Genomic DNA, 24,161 nt, shown 5'->3' on the forward strand with positions numbered 1-24,161 from the left:
TATGTGCTAATCAGTTGCACTCCAGACCAGGTTGCTCAGCATGGCGCTTCTCTCCAGCACCCCACCCCCCAGCAGGAGTGTAGATGAGCTGGGATGGGCTCCAGTCAGGGCTGGGAGATGGATTAACAGTCTGGAAGTCACCAGGATCTCAAGAAGGGATCTCCTCCTGTAGAGCAGCAGTTGTCTAATATTAGAGTTTGGACTGTGTGCTAGCTGAGAGCAAAAGATCAAATATGAACTTTCCCATTGGCATCCTCATGCTGTACAGGACTGGTCACAATGAAGCACTTAAAACCTCAGATACTAAGCAGGTGTTATTTTCATCCATCCATCACATTCCTAAATATGTGCACTGAAAACAAAATCTCTGATGTTTCACACTGACATTTCTAAAGAAGGCTTATTTCAGCCTCCTAGTCCAATGGGCTTAAGAGGAAGTGATTCTTCTTAGGCTAGCATGATTACTCACAAGTAAAACACACACCACAAACCCCTATAAACAACCTACGTATGCAATGTGTCTGGTCATGTACAATCCTTGCCCACCCCCACTCCCAGTTTACTTGCCAACATCTTCACATGTAGACTGGGCATTTTTTTTGACAGTTGGACCATGGGAGTTGTGCATGGGAGGTTTGTTTTGTTAACTCAATTGAAATGAATAGGATTATTATTATTGTGCAGAGCTCCCGTTCATTTCTGTTCGGTTGCCTGAAAAGTTCTTGATGGAGTGTGCCCTAAATATCAAATCAGTCTGTATTTTCTGAAAAGATACCCCAACCATCTTGAGACAGATGCCTCTTGTCTCAATAAAAGCATTTATATAGTGTCCGGGTCATCTTAAGAAGCATTAAAAAAAAACCCAACTGTAGCTGCTGCTTAGTGCTGAGGAGTGATGTTTGCACAAAGAGCAGACAACTTTTTTTTTATCTCACATATGTATTCTTCTATTAAACGTTTAAAGGAAACAAGAGTCACGAAGATCACAAGAGGATTCTTAAAATCACAGTATACATACAGTTTCAAAGCATTCATGTCAGTTCTGAAAAAGTTTAATAATGTATCCCATTGCCTTTTATTTTCAACTGATTTAACTCCCTCTTTCTAAATTTAATGAGTTATTATAACTCAATCATATAGGCAATCCAGAGCTGAATTATGTAAGCTTAAAATCCACTGATTTTAATGAGCCTTAAGTCTGCATAATTGTGCATTGGGCAGGTCCCCATTCAGGCTTGCAACTTATATTTTATTCATCAAATAAGAATATCCTTGAAGAAAGTTACAATAACTGCACAGGTCCATAAAATATGGATAAAGTCTATTTTATAATTAGACCTGTTATGATCTTCTACTGCATACATTTTTTACCTTTTATGATAACTGAAAGAACTGTCCCTTACTTTATTTTCTGTGCATCAGTAAATGTTCTTCATGCACACAGGATGATTTGATTTCCTGCAAGTATGTAGGCGTGCAAGCATACACACACACAAATTCCCCACAGAAAAACAGAATAGGACAGCCCTAATTACATGCAACTCGGAATGCACAAAGAAACATCAGGAAGGTTTGGTTTCTTATTGCAGTTTGGTCAGAGTGGATAAAATTCAGTCTATCCCATAAGAGTCAATATGTTTTGTTGTTCGGGAAAAGTACTCTTTACTATTTGGTGCAGGTTTTAATATGTCTGATTAATCAGTTAACTAATTATCAGGGACAATTTTAAATCATGGGATGGAAAATTAAGGGAATTTTTGTCTATTTTTTTCAGGCTATTTTGTTTGATTCATGTTATAAATGTAAAACAGGTAGATAACATTCTAATGCTTCTTGCATATCCTGTCCTCAGCAATTTTAAGTGCATTTTCATTCCCGGACAGGTTTTAGAACATCATTATGGAGGTTCCTTCCTTAAGTAACTATTAATCATGACCTTTCTTCTTACCAATGAGTGGAAACTTTTGTTTATTCAGTTGTAAATGATCTTACACATCCTTCAGCATTTCAATATGTAACATAAATAAAGGGCTTGCCCAGAGTAACTTACATAAATTAATTAATTAATCAATCAATTAATCAAGCAAAAGGCTGATAGTTCACCATTTTCTTTGTCATTATCCATGTAACATCATGAATATGCAGAGTGCTCTGCATAGTAACAGTGTAAACATTAACTAAACATTCTTCAATTAGTTGTACTTTTCCCTTTTATAATAAATTTCCTCTTAATAGCTTTGTTTTCCTTTGATGGAATTGCTCCTTCCTGAAATACCACCTTGTGGTTCAATAGGTGGGTGCCATCAGCCTTTATTTACTTCTCTGATAAATAAAGAACATTGTCAGACTACGTACATAATATGGTCATGCTTACAGATAGTTTAAAATTATAAATTGCTTTTAACAGAATGTTGCCTTAGAGTGACACTTTTGATCACCAGTGTTCTTGAAACCATCCATAAGCGTACTCATAAACCAGAAGCATTACTGCACCACCTAGAAAAGAAAATATTATTTTGTGAAATACAACAATTAGACATCTTTAGGAATCTGTTGTGGTTTGTAGATCTCCTGCTTGTGGTAGACCAGGGTGTGTGAGTGAATGCTCCTTCCTTCTACCACTTACAGTTATATTTAATGCAGGACTCCGTAGATGCATATGGTCTGATTCATGCAATCTCTTCTCCCTTTAAAAAAATATTGGCCTTAGATACATATGGCCCTACATGCAAAGCACCGTTTAGAGAGGGTTGCAACCACGTCCTCAGTGCATCAAGATGATTCATAAGTCAGGTGAGTGTATGAGCCAAATCATCTTTTCCTGTAATGCAACTGAATATGTATGAGCAGACTATTGAAAAGGTTAGCATTTCAGATGATATGGAAGTTATCTACGGTTCCTCATTCACACAATATGTTATCAAGTAATGATGCTTGAATGCAGAGAACAAGATTCAGGGGAAGGTCTTTTGAAATATACCAGCTTTGACACAAACTCTGGATACATCAATCAGCCTGCTTTACCAAACATAAAAAGTGCATTGTCATTTCAGTCCTACACAGTTAGTGAAAGTGTGCAGAACTGAACATGTGGACAAGAAAAATTGGATTGTACTTACAGGCAAACTTTCATACATTGATTGTAATCTATGATATCTGGATAAGTCCCAAATGTATGCAAGCTTTGAACTCACAATGCCGACTATTAATTTTTGCCAGCAGGAGACAATGCTTTCACAATCTATGTGAGCATGCTTTTGTGAAAAAGTTCCAAGTATCACTAACAGGGCACCCAGTTAAAACAGTCACGATATGCAAACAAAGGGAAGACAAAAAGGGATCATGTAGGCACACAATCAATTTTACAAAGCAGTGTCAATTTTACTCATAAGTAGTGCATAGCACCCCAAATTTACTCATTAGTAGTACCATAATATACATTTATCACCAAATTTGTGGCGATAATAGATTGTAGATAACTATATATTATGGTACTACTTATGAGTAAATTCAATACCATGTTGAAAGAAAGATAATTGTATGTTATGGTACTATTCATCAGTGAATTTGGTATTGTGGATAACTGTATGCTATGGCACTACTTATGAGTAAAATTGATATGGGTTTGTAAAATTAAGTACCCACATAAAAGAGGGGATTGAGAGAGGGGTGATATTAACAGATCTAGAAGAAGGTGCAAGGAAGCAAAATCCAGCACCAGCACTTTGTTCCAGGGGAAGGACAATATCGGGCACAGTGAAACTAGGACCAAAGGCAGTAGCAGCTCCAAAGGGTGAGGGGACCTTGTTTGCAAGGTCTACTTATAGGTAAAGTTAGCCTTCTGGCAATGATAAGAGGGGCTACTTTCCAGAAACAAAGCAAATTTCCGTTCCCAGACAGGAACAATGCTATGGAGAAAGGGGTGATTGTATTAAAGCCTGGGAGTGCCCAACTCCTGATTAGATCAGGGGTGTATTGATGAAAATAATGCCAAGGGCATTCACAGACAGCATGAGTTTGCACTGGCATAATAAAGGAAGTCTGGAAGGTTGGATGGTTCTCTGATAGTTGGACAGGACGTTTAAGATTAAATTAGTATTAGGAATAAAGAGAATTGTGTGAGCTGATTGAGTCAAGGTGTGGAGCGTTTGCATGCCCTTTGTGGGATTGAGGACAGCTGTGCCTGCTCGAGGCTGCACTGTTATCCAGATTCAAATGGCTGTACCTTCAGGGAAGGCATTGTTTGCTGCTATACATACTTGATTGGGAGAGGGACAGCATATTCAGGCAGACTCTTCTTAGTACCAAAGTCCAAAAATTAAGATGTGGGATTCATCTTGGTCTGGACTGTCTATGATGCCAAGACATGACTGGTAGGGCATTTTTAGAAAATGCCTCTCCTGTCTTGCTATGGGTCTGCATGCCAACAGTTATAATAACAAATATCAATACACAATAATTGAGTAAAATTACCTGGGCCTAGTCTCATAACCTTAGGGACCAGTCCTTTATACAAAGCTAGAAATCTGTGGAAAAAATGATGGAGAATATTTTTACGTATTGGTTAATACAAACAGAATCATTTGGACAATGAACAAAAACAGTTTTGCAAAGTAATATATATGATGGCAATTCAAAACATCTCAATCCTATAGCTGGTGGATATAAAGTTGATTAATGGCCAGCTACGAAAGCTATGTTTTGATCTTTTCCAGTCAAAACATACTTTTTGTTAATGAGACATCATGGTCATAGCAGCTGGGCTACACATATCTGTGTATATATATAAAGTGCCATCGAGTCATAGCTGACTTATGGTGATCCTGTAGGGTTTTCAAGGCAAGCGACTTGCAGAAGTGGCTTGCCATTACCTTTCTTTTCACAGAGACCCTGGTGGTCTCCCATCCAATATCAGGGCAACCCTGCTTAGCTTTGGAGATTTGACAAGATCAGGCTAGTCTTGGCCATCCAGGTCAAGAGGAACGCCATCAGGCAAAGCTATTCTTAAGCAAGGCTGAAATTGTTAAATTCACACAAGATTTTTTAGGATGCTGCTGCCATGCTGCTCCGACATCTGATGAAGGGAGCGTTAACTCTTGAAAGAGTCTCAATTGACTCATGGTGACTCCAGGACTATGGGGTTTTCAAGGCAAGAGCAGAGCAGAGACGGTTTTTATTTCCCTCCTCTGCCATATCAACCCTGGACTTCCTTGTTAGCCCCTCATCCAAGTACTATCTGTAGCTAACATTGCTTTAGCAACCCAGCTCTGATGAGCTTGGGCTAAGCTGGGGTATTCAGGTTGCCACAATTTCTTATACTGATGAGAAAATATTCCTAGATTGGCACTAAGCAAATTAAAATAAGTTCAAGTGGGCATTTTTAGAATCATCATAAAAAGCAGTGGCGTAGTGGTTAAGAGCAGGTGCATTCTAATCTGGAGGAACAGCGTTTGATTCCCTGCTCTGCCATTTGAGCTGTGGAGGCTTATCTGGGGAATTCAGTCTGTGATAGCAAAACAAAATGAAAGTCCAGTGACACCTTAAGGATTAAAACCATTTATTTCAGTATGAGCTTTCATAAATACAGCTTACTTCCTCTGATATCTGTGGATGTAAGATATGACTCACAGAAAGCTCATACTGGAAAAAGTTAGTCTTCAACGTGCCACTGTGTGGTTTACTGATTTAGAACATTTTTATGTTGCCTCTACAAAAACCTGCCTAAGGCAGAATTAAAACATGATAAAAATAAAACATTAAAGGATATTAATAAAAACCCAGCATTTAAAACCCAGCCCAGCACAAAAACATAGACCATAAAAACAGACCACTGACAGCTTAACATAATTTCTGCACTGAAATAGTATTAAATGATCAACTCTTTTATTAAAATACTTTGACCTGGAACCTAAAAGAACCTAAAACACTTTGGCCTGGAACCTAAAAGAAAGCACCTGATATGCCATGCTACTCCGACATCTGACCTTTAAGGATAAAGGATTTTCATAAGCTAGGTGCCACTACCAAAACAGCCCTGTCTCTGGTTGCTACCTGCCACACCTCTGAAGGAAGAGAATAGAAAATAGGATTTGTGAGGCAGATCATAACTAGCAGGCAGGTGGTAACAATAAAGACTGAGTCATTTAAAAGTACAACTTCTCCTTAACTCCCCAGTTTATAAGATCTTCCTCGAATCATCAACTTTTTACTCTGTTCTGACCATAAGATTCTTTCCCCCCAAATAAAGCATTTTTCTCAATAAGTTCCTAGGGTCAATTGCAAATAAGCATCTTCATTGTGGAGAGCTTGCTTTTCTAATAACCCCACTAAAAAACAAGTTTGAAAAAAAATTTGCATGTTCCCAAGATGATAAAAAATAATTATCTTCTTTGTGTGTGTAATTTTGCAGATGAAAATCCAGAAATCTCAAGACGATGGAACACATTTTCTTTTAATTGTTCTACGTACATTTCTGAAATGCAAAACTCCTGAACATTCCTGATTTGTAAGCACTAGGCAGGATGGTTTTTATGGGCCTCATCAAATCTGAAATATAACAATGTGGTTTTATGGACTCCTATGAACAAACCAGAGGTCTGGATATTTATGATAGAAATAAGAATGTTTTACCCTTCTTCTTTATAGACCGTTGCCATAGTTTTAAAACAGGTTCTGTACTTGATCTCTCCAGGAACCGGCTGTGGTCCTTGAATCCTACTTTTTGCAACATCAAACGGGATGTTAATAATTGAAGCTATTGTTCCTGAAACTAGCCCGATTCCAAATTTTCTCAGAAACTCCAAAGTTGGATCCTAGATAAATAAGCAAACAAGAGTGAGACTGAAGGAAGGAAAGAAAGAAATTAAAAAGGGAACAGAAGCACCTCAATTGGTTAAAGACTATAAAGTAATATGCATTCAATCAGAATGCTTGCACGACACGACACACTCCTGTTATTCTAGCGGAACACATTAGGATTTCCTATGCTGGGGCTTGTTTTCCTGACAATCCTATTGGCTATGTTTTTACACATGGTCTAAATTGCTGAAGTACACATTTCCTCACACAGGATTTATAAACACAGTTCATAAAGTAAGACTGGTACGGGCATATGGGGATGATTTGTATAATTGGGCTTCACAATGTACTTAGTATTACTGTATCAAAACGGGAGAAATCCAAGCACGCTATTAGCTAATTGGCCAGAATATTTTACAAATGACAGCAACTTCCACCATGAAGCCTACTAAAATGCTCATTTGTGCTCCGGACCCCCAAATGTTAAATTAAATAAAGACTAATCTCAGTCTGCTGCTTTCCCCTCCAGGTTTTTTACATTTAGTTTCACGTGTCGCTGATGCGCTGGGCTAAGCAGCGCTGGTTTCCTGCTATTAACAATCCAGCAGCGGTGCAACTGCAAAGCAGACTTCTGCGCTCCATGCATTATAAACAGGAGTAACTCACTAAGCTAATTGGCTGAAGAATTTACAACACATTGTTCCCAAAGCCCAGTCTTTGACCATGGCTAAAAAGGTAGAGGCAGGTTGTAAAGCCAACCTTGAAACAACGTTTTTCTGTATGAGCTGAGACAATCCAACTGTGTTCATTTTTCCTCAGACAGCCTTCCTACCCAGGTACTCTCCAGCACATCAAAGCAGGCAATTAGTTTATTTGGAAGTGAAATTTTCCTTAATAAAGTCTAATCCCATGTGTGCAAACAGTGGAAGTTGCAGCGAACCCTGCCATACTGCATTTCCCAGCTCATTTAAATGTCTTTTAAAATTCTCTTTTCTCTGTGTTTACTCTATAAGAGCAAAGAAAAAAAAAACCCAAATATTAAATAATGCTCTGCAGTCAAAACCTACTTCTTGAAAGAAGATTGTTTGGCAAGAATAAACATGGTGAAAGCTCCACTAGTTGGCATTCTCTTCAACACTGAAAAATTGGACAGTAAGTGAAGTTGTACGTACGTACGTACGTATGTATGTATGTATCAAGGTGGATTTAAAAAAAACCCTAGAAAACAATGCAAAAACTGGAATTCCAAAATTGGAAGACAATGCAGTAAAAACCAGATAGTCATATAATAAACAGTGCAATAAATGGCAACCCTATTCCCTTTAAAAAGCATCCTCCAGAAAAAATCAATTTTACTACAACCCTGTCCCCTTTGGATAAATGCCATCCTTAAGAACTGAGTCAGGTAGTCAACTACTGCCATTTAAGCATCCCTAGGCACAATATAGCAGGATTCTGCAGGCACATTCATGGGCAATTATTAGGATACACCTGCAGATAAGTTTCTGCATCCAGTTCAGACCTCTAGTGCTCATGGGTTCAACTCAAGACCCTGCTTACTTCTTGGGATTAACTGCATCCTGTCCTCAAATCCTAAACAGATGTGCCATCATTATCCTCAAACTATATCCCTCTGAGTTGAATGTCATTCTCTCTACTACATGAACAGAAATGTTCTTCCTATAAATAATCTAGTTCTATTTTCTAGTTATCACTGAAGTGCTAAACTAGTGAGTGGATTGTATTATTTTAGAGTAGAACTCTTCTCTGACAAATGCAGAGGGTTTTTTTGCACGGAGGAATATTCAGCTACGTGACTTGCAGTCAGACACGCCGAAGCCCAGATACAGGTTTATCCCCTCAGGGAGAACTAGGTCTATGTGCATGGAACAGGGACAGGGAAAATTACATACATTTGAAACAACCTCTTGGGCCAACACAACTGCACACAAGGAATAGTGTGACATGTGGGGAAATTATCATATGCAACAATTGTACATTCATGTATTTCACAATACACAAAGCAAGCATGTGTGCAATCATCACACATTTTGACCTGAATGAGGATTTTATGGTAATCTTTATTTTTATAAAAGTGTTTTCATGCAGGCATGCAAAATGCATGACACAACAAAAACTGTAAATAATTTCAGTGAAATCTGCTTCCATTTAAGCATCTTTAGGATTCCAAATTAACATACAGCAGGGCCAACATACTGCAAAAAAAGAAAAGAAAAAGATCTACTGGAACTTTGAACAATTAGCAAAATAAATAAACCACCGAAAAACAAAGTAAAATAAAATCGCACACTAGTTTGTTGTTAAATACAGATGCACAACAGCTAATGCTGAGTGACTGATTTCCTCTCACTCAGAGACTGTGAGGCTGGATATGTAAGTCGTTTGTTCAAGAAAAGATGTTGAACGTTTTATCACGGTTTGAACACTTATGGCCAACACATGCCATTTCTATGATATGGGCAATCAACATAAAAGCATGATTGATTTTGGCAAATGTTACAAACAACTCTAATTACACTGCAAATTTAATGCACAGTTAGAGCTGTCGATAGCTAAAAGACTCATATGCTCATTTCAGTACATTTCCCAGATTTCACTGAAGACAGTAAGAAACATGTGCGCAGTCAAAGGCTTATACAAACATAAGAGATGTAAGTTTTAAATACAAGTTGTTGTTAATATTATAGAATTTCTTTTGATGTTTACTCCAGGAAGCATGTGAAACAGACCCTTTTTAAAGCAATTACAACCCTAATCTTTTGAGCTCTGAACAAAAGCTCTTCCCTCTATCAAGCACAAGAAAAAAAAATGCAATTCCTTTTTAATTTGTGAAAATATTAGATCAGATTTCAAATGATTATTAATTATAGCCAATCTTCAAAAGTTACAGTGGTGCCTAGAGTTCAGGAAAATGAAAGACATTCTGTACTGGGGCCCCAAAAGCCTAATTTATTTCACATTGAAGTCACTGGGAAAAGATGCTGGAAGAGAGTTAGTAAGGGCCCAGCTGGGAAGCTGTTATACTCAAGGTGTGCAAGAATATTTACCTGAGCATGGTGGCAAAGTGTCCTCCACCAGGGTAGCTTCTTCTTGCTAGTGACTTCTGCCTTCCAGAAGAAACTCTTCTCACCTATATGGTGTTAGGCCTGGTTCACATGTTACCAGAAAAGCATAGTTTCTGCTCCCATAATCTGGATTCCATACACAGCTCCAGTAACATTTGAACAAAAGACTCTTGGGGGAGGGGGGCATAATGCATGGCAAACTCACACACGAGTCCTTGGTGATACCTTATCCAGCCACAATGGGATGCCTTTACCACACTCCTCCTTTAACACAGGAATGGGCTGTGGAAGTTCAAACCAAGGTCCTAGCAGAATATCCTTGATCTCATAACAATTGGCCAGTTATAACTCTAGGCACTCCAGGCATGCCATCTAGTCGCTAGGTTTGCTCAGGTTTGAACACAAGATGCTTAAAGCTAGGAATACAATAAAACAAACACGTCAGCATTGGTTTTGGCATGCAGGAGCTACAATATAATCTGTCAGAAGCTCGTAAGTCAAAATAAGCCCATGGGTAACCAAGTCTTCAGGTTAAAACTGAGAAAGAAAACATCAAGTTAGGACAGGATATACCGTAGAAAGAACCAGGGGTGCATACTTTGTCCTGGTTCAGACATGCAGAAGGAAGAGGTGGCAGAGAGATAACAAAGCCCTGAGGTGGTAGAAGGGGATGCCCCTCTTCAGGCTGCAGGTGAGAGATTCCAGCTTTGAACATTCCTTTACATATAAAAACTCCATTCAAATAGAAAACTAGCCATGCAAGGAGAAAGGTTTCCCCTCCAATTGTGTGATATGCTAGTCTCCAATTTCTATCATATGGGGGCATTTCAAAATGTTATGCTCACCTGAAACTATACAGTCATTCTACTACCTCAATCCCTTGCATATATGAAGCATGTCAAAGTCAGCATTGGGATGCTAGGCAGGTTGTAGAAAGGCAGAACAGAAAACAAAAGAAAGCTGTATAAAATCAGCACACATATTAAATCTATAAAAACAAAAGCGCCGCAGAGCTAAAGTATCTGCTCTGTTCAGATTGTTTTAAAATTAAGGGTGCCTACCAAGATGCTCAGGTTGGTTAAAATCCAAGAGAACCAATATGAACACCCCAACCCTGGCAACTAATTGACAAATGAGATTCAGCCTACCTAAATGTAAAATAATACACAAATATCCACAAGGATTTGTGTCTATTCAAGAAAGAGATTTTGGTGTGAGAAAGCCCATTTATGAATTCATGAACATATGAAGCTGCCTTATATTGAATCAGACCAAGGGGTCCTTCAGATTCAGTATTGTCAACTCAGACTGGCTGTGGCTCTCCCAGATTTCTAGTAGAAGTTTTCATGTCACCTACTACCTGATCCTTTTAACTGGAGATGCCAGACATAGAAGTTGAGATCTTCTAGATGCCAAGCCGATGCTTTGAGATGTTCTCCAGGATGTGCGTAGGGAGCCGTGTGGCATAGTGGCTAAGTGCTTGCACTGCCACACACACGGTCAGGAGTTCGAGCCCTCTGTGGGTCAGCTATCCTGGCAGCTGGCTCATGGTCAACTCAGCCATCCATCCATTCCTTGGTGGGTAAATGAGTACCTAGCACATAGCTAGGGGGTAAAGAATAGCCACGGAAAGCAATGGCAAACTACTCCACAAAAATGGTTTGCCTATGAAATCACTGCTTGCAGTGGTACCCCAAGGTCGAACAGGACTGAAGGGGAAACTTTACCTTTTTTACCAGGATGGGCACCTTGAAAAAATAAAACTCAGTATTTTTCACTTTCAAATTTCAGAAAGAGAATAAATACTGGTATTCAGTGATATCCCCCCCTCCACCTGGTATTGTTTCAGGATTCAGGTTTTTCTGGTATTCTGCAGGAATCTGGGTCCCATTATTCCATATAGAGGACTTTTTCAAGGGGACTGGAGAGATTGTTTTTCAACCAAATCACATCAAAACTGCAGAGAAGCTAGTGCTGCCTGTCCACTAAGGCCCCCAAATTTCAAGTGAATTGGACCCCTTTAGCTCCCCTGAACAATGTGCCCCATGTCTGGCTCACTCCAGGCCAAGACCAGCCTTCTCTGGTCCTGGCAAGATTCATGATAGCCGTGAGCATCTCTTATGGGCCCAGGCAACTCTTGTGCCAGGATGTAAGCTGCCATCCCATTGCCCAGGAAACCTGTTAAAGGGGAAAAAAACCAGGCCTGGAATCCTTAACATGCTGGCATTCAAAGAATTCCAGCTACTGGTCCAGATACCCGAATATACCTGGAAATACCAATAGGAGAATTTTCAGGTATGCATTCAGATCACATATATCCCAGTGCACATCATCCAAACCTTCCTGCTGGTGGCCCTCTGCCTTCACAATATCTTCAGAATGGAGATAATTTTGGCCTACATTACAGTGCTGTTGTCATGATAACAAAATTCATGAAGCACTCTGGACACTGTAAGCACTGTGCAAATGACTATCAATTTTACTATTAGAAGAAACAACCTGGTGGTCCATAAAGAATCACAGTTACAGGAGAAATAATCAGACCGATTCTTCTGCCCCATCACGATTCTTCTTTCCCTTTAACTTATTCTAAATTACTCTCAACAGCCTATGTTCCTGGACCAGCCCAGAGCAAGGTGTTGGGGGTATTTTTCTTTTTGGTTGCGTTAACAAAATCACATTTTTCTTCATTATTGGGAAGTCCCCTGAGTACAGATTATCAGGTATTTGGGGGGGCCTGCTTTAATTCTTCTACGATGGGCATAAACCACACAGTTTATCGTTAAATGTTTAGTTCCATGGTAATTTTAAAAGTCATTTCTAATAGAATGTGCAAGGGTTAATTGTTCAGTGGGGAGACTAGTGGGAATTAGATAGCTTTTTCCTACTTATTTTTCTCCCATTTTCCCTCTTAGACACCCTGAGTCCTTTTTGTCTCACCTAGAGAAAACTTGCAAGTAGTCATATTTTTTCCTCCAGTGGAAGTGAAAGTGGTATGCTGGTCGATTTTTTCCCAATGGAAAAACAGCAGAGAAAGAAATGGTTTCGCAGTTCCCTTCCACCCCCACCCTACCCTGCTTCTCTTCCTTGAAAAAAACAGTTCCAGCAGCTACATTAACAAAAGTCACAAACATCTCGTAATATGATAATGAATAATAATATAATAATGGAATGAACTGTAATGTAGAGTTCTACACATTGGGATGATGATAAAATCAAGACTGTGCTACTTCTAAAATGGAAGGGCTGTCAGTGGAACTTGAACACATGAAGCTGCCTTATACGGAATCAGAGCGTATGGCCTACTCAGACTAACAGGATCTCAGGCAAAGGTCTTCCACATCTCCTACTACCTGGTCCTTTTAACTGGAGATGGCAGGGATTGAACCTGGGACCTTCTGCATGCCAAGCACAGGTTCTTCCACTGAGCCACAGTCCCTCCCAAATTTCAGGGGAGGGATCTCCTATGAACCCATAGGGGTGAAGAAAGGACCAGCTTTTGGAGGGGTGTGTGGAATGAAGGAAAGTGTGGTGGGAGTGGATGTAGCAGACTCCCTTTGTGCCGCAGTCAAGGAAGCTGCCTTGAGTTCCACAAGAGACAACGGAGAACAATCAGTGTTTCAAACAAACGAAGGACCTGTCCAGTACCAGCCATATTTCTTCATTCATGGCACCACTACTTTGTTTCTTTCTCAGAACCATAATGCACTAACCTTATTGACAGGAATGATGCTTTTTACATTAAAGTAGAATCCAAAATAAACCATATTAAAAACTCCATGACGTCCCAGGGTAGCAGGTAACCCTTTATTGAGCCCCCGGAGTCCGAACCCATCAGCTTGAATAATCTGCCGAGCTTTGGCAAAAGTGGATGGCTGCTGTATAAACAAAGCAAAATAATTAAAGAACAAAACAGTCTTATTTCAAAATGAGAACTAGTGTGGTTTAGTTGCTAGAATGTCAGACTTGGGAGGCCCAGGTTTGAACCCCCTTTTTGTCACAAAAGCTTGCTTGACCTTGGGCTTGATGGTAGGGTGCTCAACAGGCCTAAAGAAAGATGTTCTGTTCCTTTAATAGAAGCATAATGTGTGGGAATGGATAGCTTTTCACGGGACTGAGGCAAAGATGTCACTTGGTAAATAACATTCTATTAACCCTCTATTACAAAGACGGGGCATTTTTTGCCAGGCATTTTGGCAACCCTACCAGTTACTGTCTCTGAGCCCAACCTACCTCACAGAACGAGGTTGTAAGGTGTGCTAGGTTCTCAGTGAAGAGAAAAGGAGGCAAGATTAAACAGAGGGGGAACAAGGGGAAACTCTGCCCGGGGTGCACGCATCCCCTGCGCCCCTGCTGCAGCGCCGTCCACCCTGTCCCGTCCTGGAATACCCAAACCATGCCCCCTCCGTGGCCTGGCCATGCCTCTGCCACAGCTTTGCCCAGGACATCATGCCCCCCACCCCGTTGGTGCTACACCACTGAGATTAAATATGTGAAATGTGATGACTAACCAATTACTATTGTGAAGATAATAATCAATGGAAAAATTATATTCTGCAGTAGAAGTGGAATATTGATCAGGAAATACACTGGAAAAAACATGCACTTATAATATTTGTTTAGACATATTCTTATCTCTTCTGGATTCTGGTTACTGTCATAGTTCCTTATCACAGAGAAATGCTAATATTAATTACATGAACCAGCTCAGAATTGCTGCAGAATGGCCATCAGTTAGGGAGGTTCCCATGCAAAAGTGTCATAGTTATTGCCATTGGTTTCATTTGGAAAGGCATTTCCCTTTCCCATCTTCCCTTCCCCCATCCCCATTTGTGATGAATTGCACCTCAGGGACCAACAATTTCAGGGAGATAAAAAGAAAATACCCTTATTTTATAGGCAATTGAAATTCTCACTTGCAGAGCAGGCATAGACAGGTGTGCATCAGTACATGAGTAAGTTTTGCTTTCCTGCCTCAGGATCCTCGAGCAAGGTGTGTGCCTGTGCTTGAGTGTGCAGGAAGGAGAACTAAATGCCTTACCTTCCAGTGCTGTTCATTTCAGCATTTTCTCCTAACCTGGCTGATTTCCAGTATTCAAAGCCTGGAGAAAATGTGCTTTAAACTGTGTAGAACAGCCAGGCAAAGTAGATGTGAGCTGAAGAAGCAGGATTAAACCCCCTGTGTGCTCTGTTATTATTTTTTTAAAAAACAACCCAGAACTCCTGCTTTATAAGAGTATGGGCCTTCAAACATTTCACACATAAACCAACTGCAGTGTTTTAAAATAAAATAAAATTGCTCACAAGATCTTAGATTCTGCTTCTGTGGTGTTTTTGTGTATTCAGAGATGCTTTGCTCATTAACTATCACTGATCACTTTCACACTTCTTAAATATGTCTTTAGTTCTTTTGACATTGAGGAGCAGGAATTGTAAGACTCCGTCTCTTGCCCCTGTATGCATTTCCCCACTCTCAGCAGTCTTACCTAGCTGAAAAACAAAACAGGCAGGCACTTGTCTTATTGCAGGATGAGGGAAGTCAAAGTCTTCGCATCTGTTCTCCCCATATCTTTCCTGCCCACTGACTAGTGAGTCTAAACAAATCTTAGTCCCTTTGTAACAGCACAGCCCAGACAACAAACTAGCTCGTGAAAGAACAATGGCTATGCCTATGGAAATTCAGAAACCCCATCCAAAGCCTGTGAGAGGAAAGGAAATACTGTCCACATAAAAACTAATGGAACCAATTCTATGTATTGTCGAAGGTTTTCACGGCCAGACTCACTGGGATGTTGTGGGTTTTCCGGGTTGTATGGGAGTGTTCCAGTAGTATTTTCTCCTGACGTGTCACCTGTATCTGTGGCTGGCCAGGCAAAACATCAGGAAAAAATACTACTGGAACATGCCCATACAACCCGGGAAACCCACAACATCCTTGAGCCAATTCTGTTTGGTGGAAAGATTGAATAACTGTTTTGGTTGGATGCTGACTGATTCTCTCCCCTCCCAAATTACACAGCTAAGAAAATGCAATGGTACACCAAAAGGATAGAATAAACACCATATCAGAAGAGTTCCGATCACTTCCAAGCATAAGGAATGATTTTGCTTGGATTTAAGCCAATGGGTATGGTACAAATGGGATCTTGATTAGAAAAAACTTCATTTGTAATATTGTCACACAAAAAAATGGCATGATACGTAAGTTGAACTCCTATGAGCCACAGGAGTATGTGTGTGTGTAACCCCCATGCCCTGAATGGATTGGCCCAGAATGGGTTGACCCAGTAAGGGGGTGGAGACTCGGAGCAGCAGAGAGGCTGAAAGAGCTCTTTTGCAGAAGAACAAGGCTACCAGACTCGGACCTTGATTTCTATAAGCCCTTAACACCTTGTTAAGGTAATTGCAATATTGTTGGAAACTACTGGGAAGGTAGTTGTTGTTTTTGCTATGTTGTAAATGTTGGAGTTTATTGTTTCAGGGTTTTCTTTTGTGGTTGTAATGGGTGAGAGTTCTCCTGGAGACCTTCATCATGTTGCAACCTGTTCATCAAGCCCTTGGAGTCTTCAGGAGCCAGCCAACTTGCAAAGAAGAATTTGGACTTGGCAATATCAGTAGACTGTAAATAGAAGGACTTGAAATGCAACCTGAACAGGACCTTGAATTGTAACGTTAAATGTTGATGTTTTAAAAGGGTTAATTGTAAAGAAAAGTAAACCATTTTGTTGTTTAAAAATTGTTGTTGCAACTCATTCCAAGTACTGCCCCACAGAACCCACAAGCTGAGGTTACATGTGTATGAGTGTGTATGTTCAAGAGAGAGAGAAGTAACAGAATCTGTTCAAGTCATGACTGATGCATTGATTATTTTAGAATTCAGTGGTATCAAAGTCATGCAAATATCTAATCCACCTATTTGTCAGAAGGTTCAAGGAACAGAAACGGATATTTGAAAGTGCCCTGATCACAGTAGCTGAAAATTATTCTAGTAAGATGGATTCCTTCTTAGTCAAAGGGCAATCAGAGGGGACAATGTCTATAGGGAACGCCTGCCTAGTCCTGACTGCACCTGTTTCTTTTAATGGCTAAGGAATTGTGAGATATTAGATACAAACCTCGCATCCTACCCCAGGCCATTTGACCTGTCATCTCCTCCTCTCTATGACATAGCAACCATGGCTCCAGACATAGCACAGAAGCAGATAGTGCCATTCCTGTAGAACAACTCGTCAGTTCCTTAGGGTAGTGAATGCTGGGTTGGCAATATATAGTATTGATGAAGTATATTTTTGTTGCACAGTAGTACAGCTGTGTTCCATTGAGTGCAGTTTTAGCAAGAGTCATGCAAAAAAAATTGGAGGGGGGATATGTACCACAGTAAGTGAAGTGTCCCCATAAAGAAGGGACACTTGTCAGTGAGTACAGATGATCTCGAACTGGTGCAATGTAGTGGCGAAGAAGATGAGGTTGAGCTGTGATCCAAGAGACTCCCCACTTCCAATCTGACCTCCCCTTTCACAGCCTCAATGCCCCCCCCCCCCCCATGATGCAGGGATAATAAAAGCAATAGCAAGGCAGAACTATTCAGTCAAATGGAATTGTTCAAAAGGGTTATTTTCATAAAAGCAATAAGATTGTAGTTTTAACATCTGAAAAATGCAGACAAATTTTCTTATCTCCTTTGAACTGTTCAGTGGATGTATTTTACTGTTATGATTTGATTGTTCTCTAATATTGTAACCCGGTTTTGCTGCATTGCTTGTTGTATGTATTATACTTGTCTTTATTGCATTGATTTCAAATTCTGTAATCCATCTTGCATCACAGAGAAAAGTGGGCTTCAAATGAATTAAAATATTAATTCATAAGGATCTCTATATAGATATTTCCTACTACACAGATATTTCCCAGCAATTGTAACTATTTATTTTTAGACAACAAAGACAGGGCAGTCTATGATGGGAGGAACTCTGTTCCTAATTCAATGCAAACATTTCTAGCTCCTTCACCTTTTTACATTCCAGTGCATTAGTGCAAAAGATTCCATTTTACCTGTGATCTTTTAAAGTCCTAAATTATAAAGTATTTTTCCTAACCAATTATTACCTTTGCTTTTCACTAATATTGCCTTTGTGTAATCAAATCTTTAATTAGACTGGCAAAACATGACTTCCACAAGGATGCTTAAACAGGGAAATGAAGGTGATTTTGACTAAAGCCCTGTAAAAATGTGCTAATTTCAATATACTTATTTGTTTAATATGCCTCTATTGCAAAATGGCAGCATAAACAACCAACAGCATCAGCCAAATGATCCCCATAATATCCATCCCAGTAAGTTAGTGCTTATTCAGGTGACAGCCAGGCACAGCTTTCTTTTACTATTTAGTTTCACTCTGATTTTCATATGTTCAGCAACTATTTATGACCTGCTTGGTCTATAAAAGAAAAGATGTTAACGGAGTATTTGCACGGTATATTGCTATAGTAATGAGTGTTAAGGTATCCTTAATTTGCTTATGGCCCAAGAACTGCAGGTTTGATAAATCTACCGAAAATAATTAGTGCAAGTTGATAACTCTGGAGGATATTCGTCTCTAAGGGCAGCTTCCATATGAACATACTGCTCAAATCTTACCCAATTTTAAAAGCTTTTTGTGTAGAGGTCTTTGAAATGTTAAGTCAAACTGTAAAATACTCTGTTCTGTGTAATCCTGGTTCTCCCACTAAGGTATGCCTTTATTGGGTGTGTGAAACACCACCACAAATATTTGTTGAATAACCTGATTACAGCCACGTGACTTATATTTACACAATATTGGAAGCAAATCAAATTACCAGATATAAGGTTAACAGATAAGATAAAAGGTTTACAGATAAGATAAAGGTTAACAAATTAGATAAAAAATTAACTAGAAGCAAAACCCATTGTGGGGAAATGCATTGGGCCCTAGCAAGGGGGTAGAAGATTAATATTGTGGTGAAGGAGGATTGGAAGGTAAGACTTGGGGTTGGGGAGGGTAGAAAAATGTGGTTTGGGGTGGGGGGGTCAAATTTGGATGGTTGTAAGGGAAGGCGGGGAGGGTGGCTGGGCCCGAGGAGCAGCTGCTTTGCGGCCTGGCTGCCCAGCTGCAAATCAGCTGTTTTGTGGCTGGGCTGACTGTGGGGGGGGAAGAGGAGGGCTTCTGGGGACCCACGGAGGCAGGAACCAATCAAATGTTTCCCCGGCAAACCCTCCACCAATGAGGGAGCTGAACCCACAAAATCCTGCTCCCCCATTGGTGGAGGGTTCATTGTCAGGACATTCAATTGCTTAGTGCTTTATTGTTTTGGATGTGAGTGCATGAATGTTTTCCACAAGATTCCTCCTTGTAATTGGTTACTATTGTAATATCCTTTAGATATACTGCTTAATCTCTATAGGTCATTATGTTTGTGTTCCTTTTATTTGTGACATGAATAAACAAAACATAACTGGAGATCATTTGTAATACATTTCTCAAAAATATTTATCGGGCATTTACATTTACTCATCACTGTTATTTATACTTCCATCTCCACCCCCACCTGTTGAAACTGGTCATTGTTATTATGATGCAAGATATTAGGATATTTTTGAAATACACTAGTGAAACAACACCCATTCATTAATGAAGTACCTTTTAAGCATGAGCAGAATCATTTTCATGGGTGAGCCTGAAAGTTGTGTGATCTGATAGTTATACCTATTGTACCAGGGTCAGGCTTTCAGCTGTAGCAGTGTTGACTGTCCTGCCAAACATGATCCTTTCAATATTTTTGAATATTGTTTTTGTTTTGCTCTAGTCACTGTACTATCTATCTGGCTTTTGGTGGACTTTCAGATTTTACACAAACATATGATATTTGTATGAGCGCTTGCATATTCTGGGGTTGTGCAAGCTACCTCCCACACAGGGACAGAGGCTTTGTGTATATTTTATTTATTTTTATTTTTTATTTATTAAGCTTTTATACCGCCCCATCCCCAAAGGGCTCTGTAAATGAGAGCAGAGCAGGAATAAAGGCTTTCCCAAAACACATTTGCTTCCCCCACTTTGCAACATGGTAAGGAGGCAATTAGGGCTAAGGAGACCAGAGGGAATAACTGTATCGTCCCAAGCTTTCTTGCCAATAGGCCGCACACCTGGATAAAGGGAAAGGATCAAGGTGCCCCATGACAGTAAATAAAGCGGGGAGAGCGCCACATTACAACCAAGATAGAGCTCAAAGATTGTCTAGCTAGAAAAGACAAATGAGTAACTCAAAATATTTCCCCAACTATTTAAATGAGGGGAATTTTTCCTTCCAGTTTTCTTTTTCCCTTTTCTTTAAAATGGGCTTGAGCCTATTCAAACATGTCAAGACACAGTGTTCACTGGCAAATTCATTTCTGTCGCATTGGAAGTCAAAAACTGTGTTTATTTACATAAGAACCTTGCATTAGAAAAACCCAGTATAGATCAACTGAATATATATGTTCCAGAAAGGGAGTCTTAACGTGAATGAAATGAGAATTTCTGTTTGTTCCTGTGCTTTAAATCTACTTGTTGCCTGTACTCAGGGCTGAAGGGGATGGATTCCATGAGAAGTGGATGCTGAACTCACTCTGCACAGTAAAGAGTCAACGTAGTCTCAAAACAAGCCCCTTTGGCACAGACTAAACTTTGTTCTCATTTTGGGGCCAACAGAAATTGCTCTAATCACAAGCTCAAAATATTAAGGATGATCTGGATGAGAAGAACACTGCTCCTCTGGATTAAGTTGGGCTGGATGATCTTTGAAAACTTCTGTGTAATCTCAAAATGACAACTGGAATCCGAAAAAATTTCCTTTCCTTATGCTATAAGGAAGACCTGGCCACAGTTATCTATGGTCTGATGACATCCAGCTTAGAATACTGTACTGCTCTTTATGTGGAGCTGCCTTTGAAGACTGTTCAGAAACTTCCCTTGGTTCGGAATGCAGGAGCGAGACTGGCTCCAGGAGTAAACTGTCCGGAATATATTTTACCACTTTGAGAACAACTACATAGGCTTACAAGGTACAGTTCACAGTGCTGATTCTCTTATAGCATTAAGCAGTTTGGGACCAAAGTGTCTGAAGAATCACCACTCCCATATCAATCCATCTTTCAGTCAGGAAGCCCTGCTAGATATGCTTTTACTTTTAGAGGTAGGTTACATAGCAAGAAGGGCAGGGTCTTTGGTGGTGGGATCTTAATCTTGAAATCCCCACCCTACAGCAACTAATATGACTCCAAGTTTGCAAAATGTTAGGGATCAAGAAAAAACTGAGCAGTTTTCCTAAGTGTTTGGCTGTTCTATTTTAAGATATAATTTGTGTTATTTGTCTACCCTTAAATTTGTTTATATTTTATCTTGGACTTTTAGATTTTATCCACATGTGTTTCATTGATTTCTTGTCAGCTACTTTGAAAATACTCATGAATCAGCATGATGGGGGTTCAGTTTAAAGAAAGAGTTCACTGCTTCTGGCCTAGACTGTGTTTGTGTGTTGCAGCAAAATTAAACAGCACCAGTTGCACATTAAAGAGTAACAATATTTATGGCAGCATAAGGTTTTGTGATCTCTGACTCATGAAAGGTTACACTGGAATAAACTTTCTAGGGCACTTTCACACATGCAGAATAATGCACTTTCAATCCACTTTCACAATTATTTGAAAGTGGATTTTGCTATTTCGCACAATAAAATCCAGCTGCAAAGTGCATTGAAAGTGGTTTGAAAGTGCATTATTCTGCATGTGCGAAAGTGCCCTTAGTCTTTCAGGTGTTTCTAGACTCTGGCTTAAATCTTTCTGGTTCCTTGTTGTAAATTCTTTTGTTAGTCTTCATGCTTCTAAAATAAAACTGAACAATAAGTGTGAATTCAGGCCATACCTGTGTTGCCCTAACTATTTCAGTCTCACTTTTCTTGGCCAATACGTGGAACAGCTTACTCACACTGTGATTTAAACAGTTAATGTTCCCTTCTATTGACTGATATTATGATTTTCAGCATACTTATAGAATGACAATGCCTTGAGATTTTACTGGGCAAGGCTGCAAAAGCAAACACATTATAGGCTTACTTATCCACTGTAAAATCTAGAGTGATGATGCCTTTTAAAAACAAATTCCTTTCTTCCTCTCCCTTGTTTTTCCTGTCTCTTCGCTTTTCTTTCCTTTATGCTCAAGTGGTACAACCTGAAGTCAGTTTTCCGACTGCCACAAAGCAAAGGCTACTCTAGAGAAATGAGGACAAGCCTGTTCCAGAGACATATTTCCCTGTCAACTTTCCTTTCCTACCTATTTTGAGAGGGCAACACTTACACTGGGATCCTTGCTGATTCTAAAGTACTTACACTGGGATCCTTGCTGATTCTAAAGTACCCTGAGTGAATGTACTTATACACATTTTATACTTATCATCTAAACACTGCCATATATAGAAAAGGTCTTTCAGCTGCCATACCTCTGCAAAAGCATCCCGATTTGCCTGTAGACCAACCTTGACCACTTCAAAAGGGTTCACCACAACAGCTTCTGTTAATCCAGATCCCAAGCCAGCAACGGCAAATGCCTAAAAGAGTTACATCAATCAGTTTTCATGTGTACTGTGGTAAAGCATCCCTACACATCACTTTCTGAAGTTGAGCATTAAGTTGACTGATATGATGAAAGTAAAGCGAGACAGAGAGCAAAAGAGAGAGAGAGAGACCTACCCGTGTGCAGTGGGATACCATTACTAAACAGCTTTTGTCCTTGATTAGATGTTGACAGTTCAAGCCACAAACCACATTCCAAATTTTCAAAATAAAATGTCAAAATCCCATCAACAACACATTCTATGTAGCAGCAAAAGAAAGCTTTGGGACTTATTTCAGAAATGTATACAAGGGGCGGGGAGGTGAGGAAGCAGCTCTTCCACCTTCTATTTAAGGAGGGTATGCACTCCTTGAAGAATAATTTGCACATTATGTTGTGTCCAATGTAGGCACAAAGATTGCTCTTAAAAGGAGTGCATAAAACAGTTAATTAGGTAGTAAACGTAAAAGAAAATACAAGGCTATATTACAATGTCCCCTAAGTTAACGAAAAACCTGATTTGAAGAAAACTTCTCTAGGGCAAATTTCATCTTTGAAAAGGCTTAAGTGGAGTACTGGTAATAGCAGTAATAATTACTTATATATACACCACATCACAAACAAGTTGGTGCTTTGGTAGTTAATATAATGCAATAAAGTGCAACTGGCACTTAAGGCTTACAGTAAAATGTAGTAAAAAATCACATAAATGCAACTCAAGTTTTTATTTTAAAACATTCGTTTTTCATAACATTGAACGTACTGGTCATAATTTAACACATGGGTTGAGTGCATTTAAAGCAATGCAATATTTTGTGGTGTTTTCTAATATACTATACATTTTAATCAACATATACTCACACCATAGCAACATGCAGAATGTGCACATAGGGTAACAAAGAGAGTGTGATATAGTGGCTAAATGTTGGATTAGGATCTGAAAGACCCAGGTTCAAATTCAAATTCTCATATGGTCATGGAAGCATTCTGGATGAATTTGGGTTGGCCACACATTCGGGGATAGGGCAGGATATAAAGCATAAATAAATAAATAAATAAATAAATAAATAAATAAATAAATAAATAAATAAAATGACACTCCCTGTTTAATTACATTCAAGTAACCTCTGTTGAAAGGGCAGGACCTTCTGTACTCCATTTTTTTGGCAGCACAAAATTTGAGCTTTACTAAGCTGATGTTTGTTTCAATTTTCTGCTCATGAGAAACACTGTCTGTGTGATTTAGGCTTATTTTACCAGTGATCCCAAAACCTCCAATAATAGGTGAAATCCCAGATTTGGTTACATTTCCATTTGGTTACAGCTGTGAACATGCTTCTTTAACTGACTAAACATAAAGAAAAATGTCACAGCCCAGGAAAGAGTTGCAGCTCAGTGGAAGGGCATATCTTTTGCTTGGAAACTTCAGTTCAAAGAATCTCAGGTAGCAAGTCTGTACAACGACTTTTGCCCTACCAATCAGAGTAAATAATACAGTGGACTCATTCAGTATAAGACAACTTATATGTTAGCTTCATATGTTCTCTTCTGATGGTAACTTTGCTGCCAGAAGATGTATGAAGGAGATCTGATTATTTTTTGGAAGTGCCTTCTGATCTGTCAGTATGGGTTAGCTTTTGAATTTCTCAGATGGCTTATGTTTTCTTTT

At 39.4% G+C, this 24,161-nt stretch overlaps 1 protein-coding gene across 4 annotated transcripts in view; it reads right to left on the bottom strand.

Annotated features, from left to right (window-relative positions):
- Positions 1-936: 936 nt before the first annotated feature.
- Positions 937-24,161, bottom strand: part of SLC25A21 (solute carrier family 25 member 21) — a 346,209-nt gene continuing 322,984 nt past the window's right edge. For all 4 annotated transcript variants that reach the window (XM_048487003.1, XM_048487002.1, XM_048487004.1 and 1 more), the window contains 5 exons: positions 22,380-22,487; positions 13,598-13,762; positions 6,631-6,812; positions 4,474-4,526; positions 937-2,496 (listed from right to left, as the gene is read on the bottom strand). In XM_048487003.1, the coding sequence (XP_048342960.1) occupies positions 2,435-2,496; positions 4,474-4,526; positions 6,631-6,812; positions 13,598-13,762; positions 22,380-22,487 (570 nt within the window). In that variant the 3' untranslated portion in view covers positions 937-2,434. The remainder of the gene's footprint in view (positions 2,497-4,473; positions 4,527-6,630; positions 6,813-13,597; positions 13,763-22,379; positions 22,488-24,161) is intronic.

The sequence above is a fragment of the Sphaerodactylus townsendi genome, linkage group LG02 (assembly GCF_021028975.2).
Source record: "Sphaerodactylus townsendi isolate TG3544 linkage group LG02, MPM_Stown_v2.3, whole genome shotgun sequence".
In the NCBI taxonomy this organism is placed as follows: domain Eukaryota; kingdom Metazoa; phylum Chordata; class Lepidosauria; order Squamata; family Sphaerodactylidae; genus Sphaerodactylus; species Sphaerodactylus townsendi.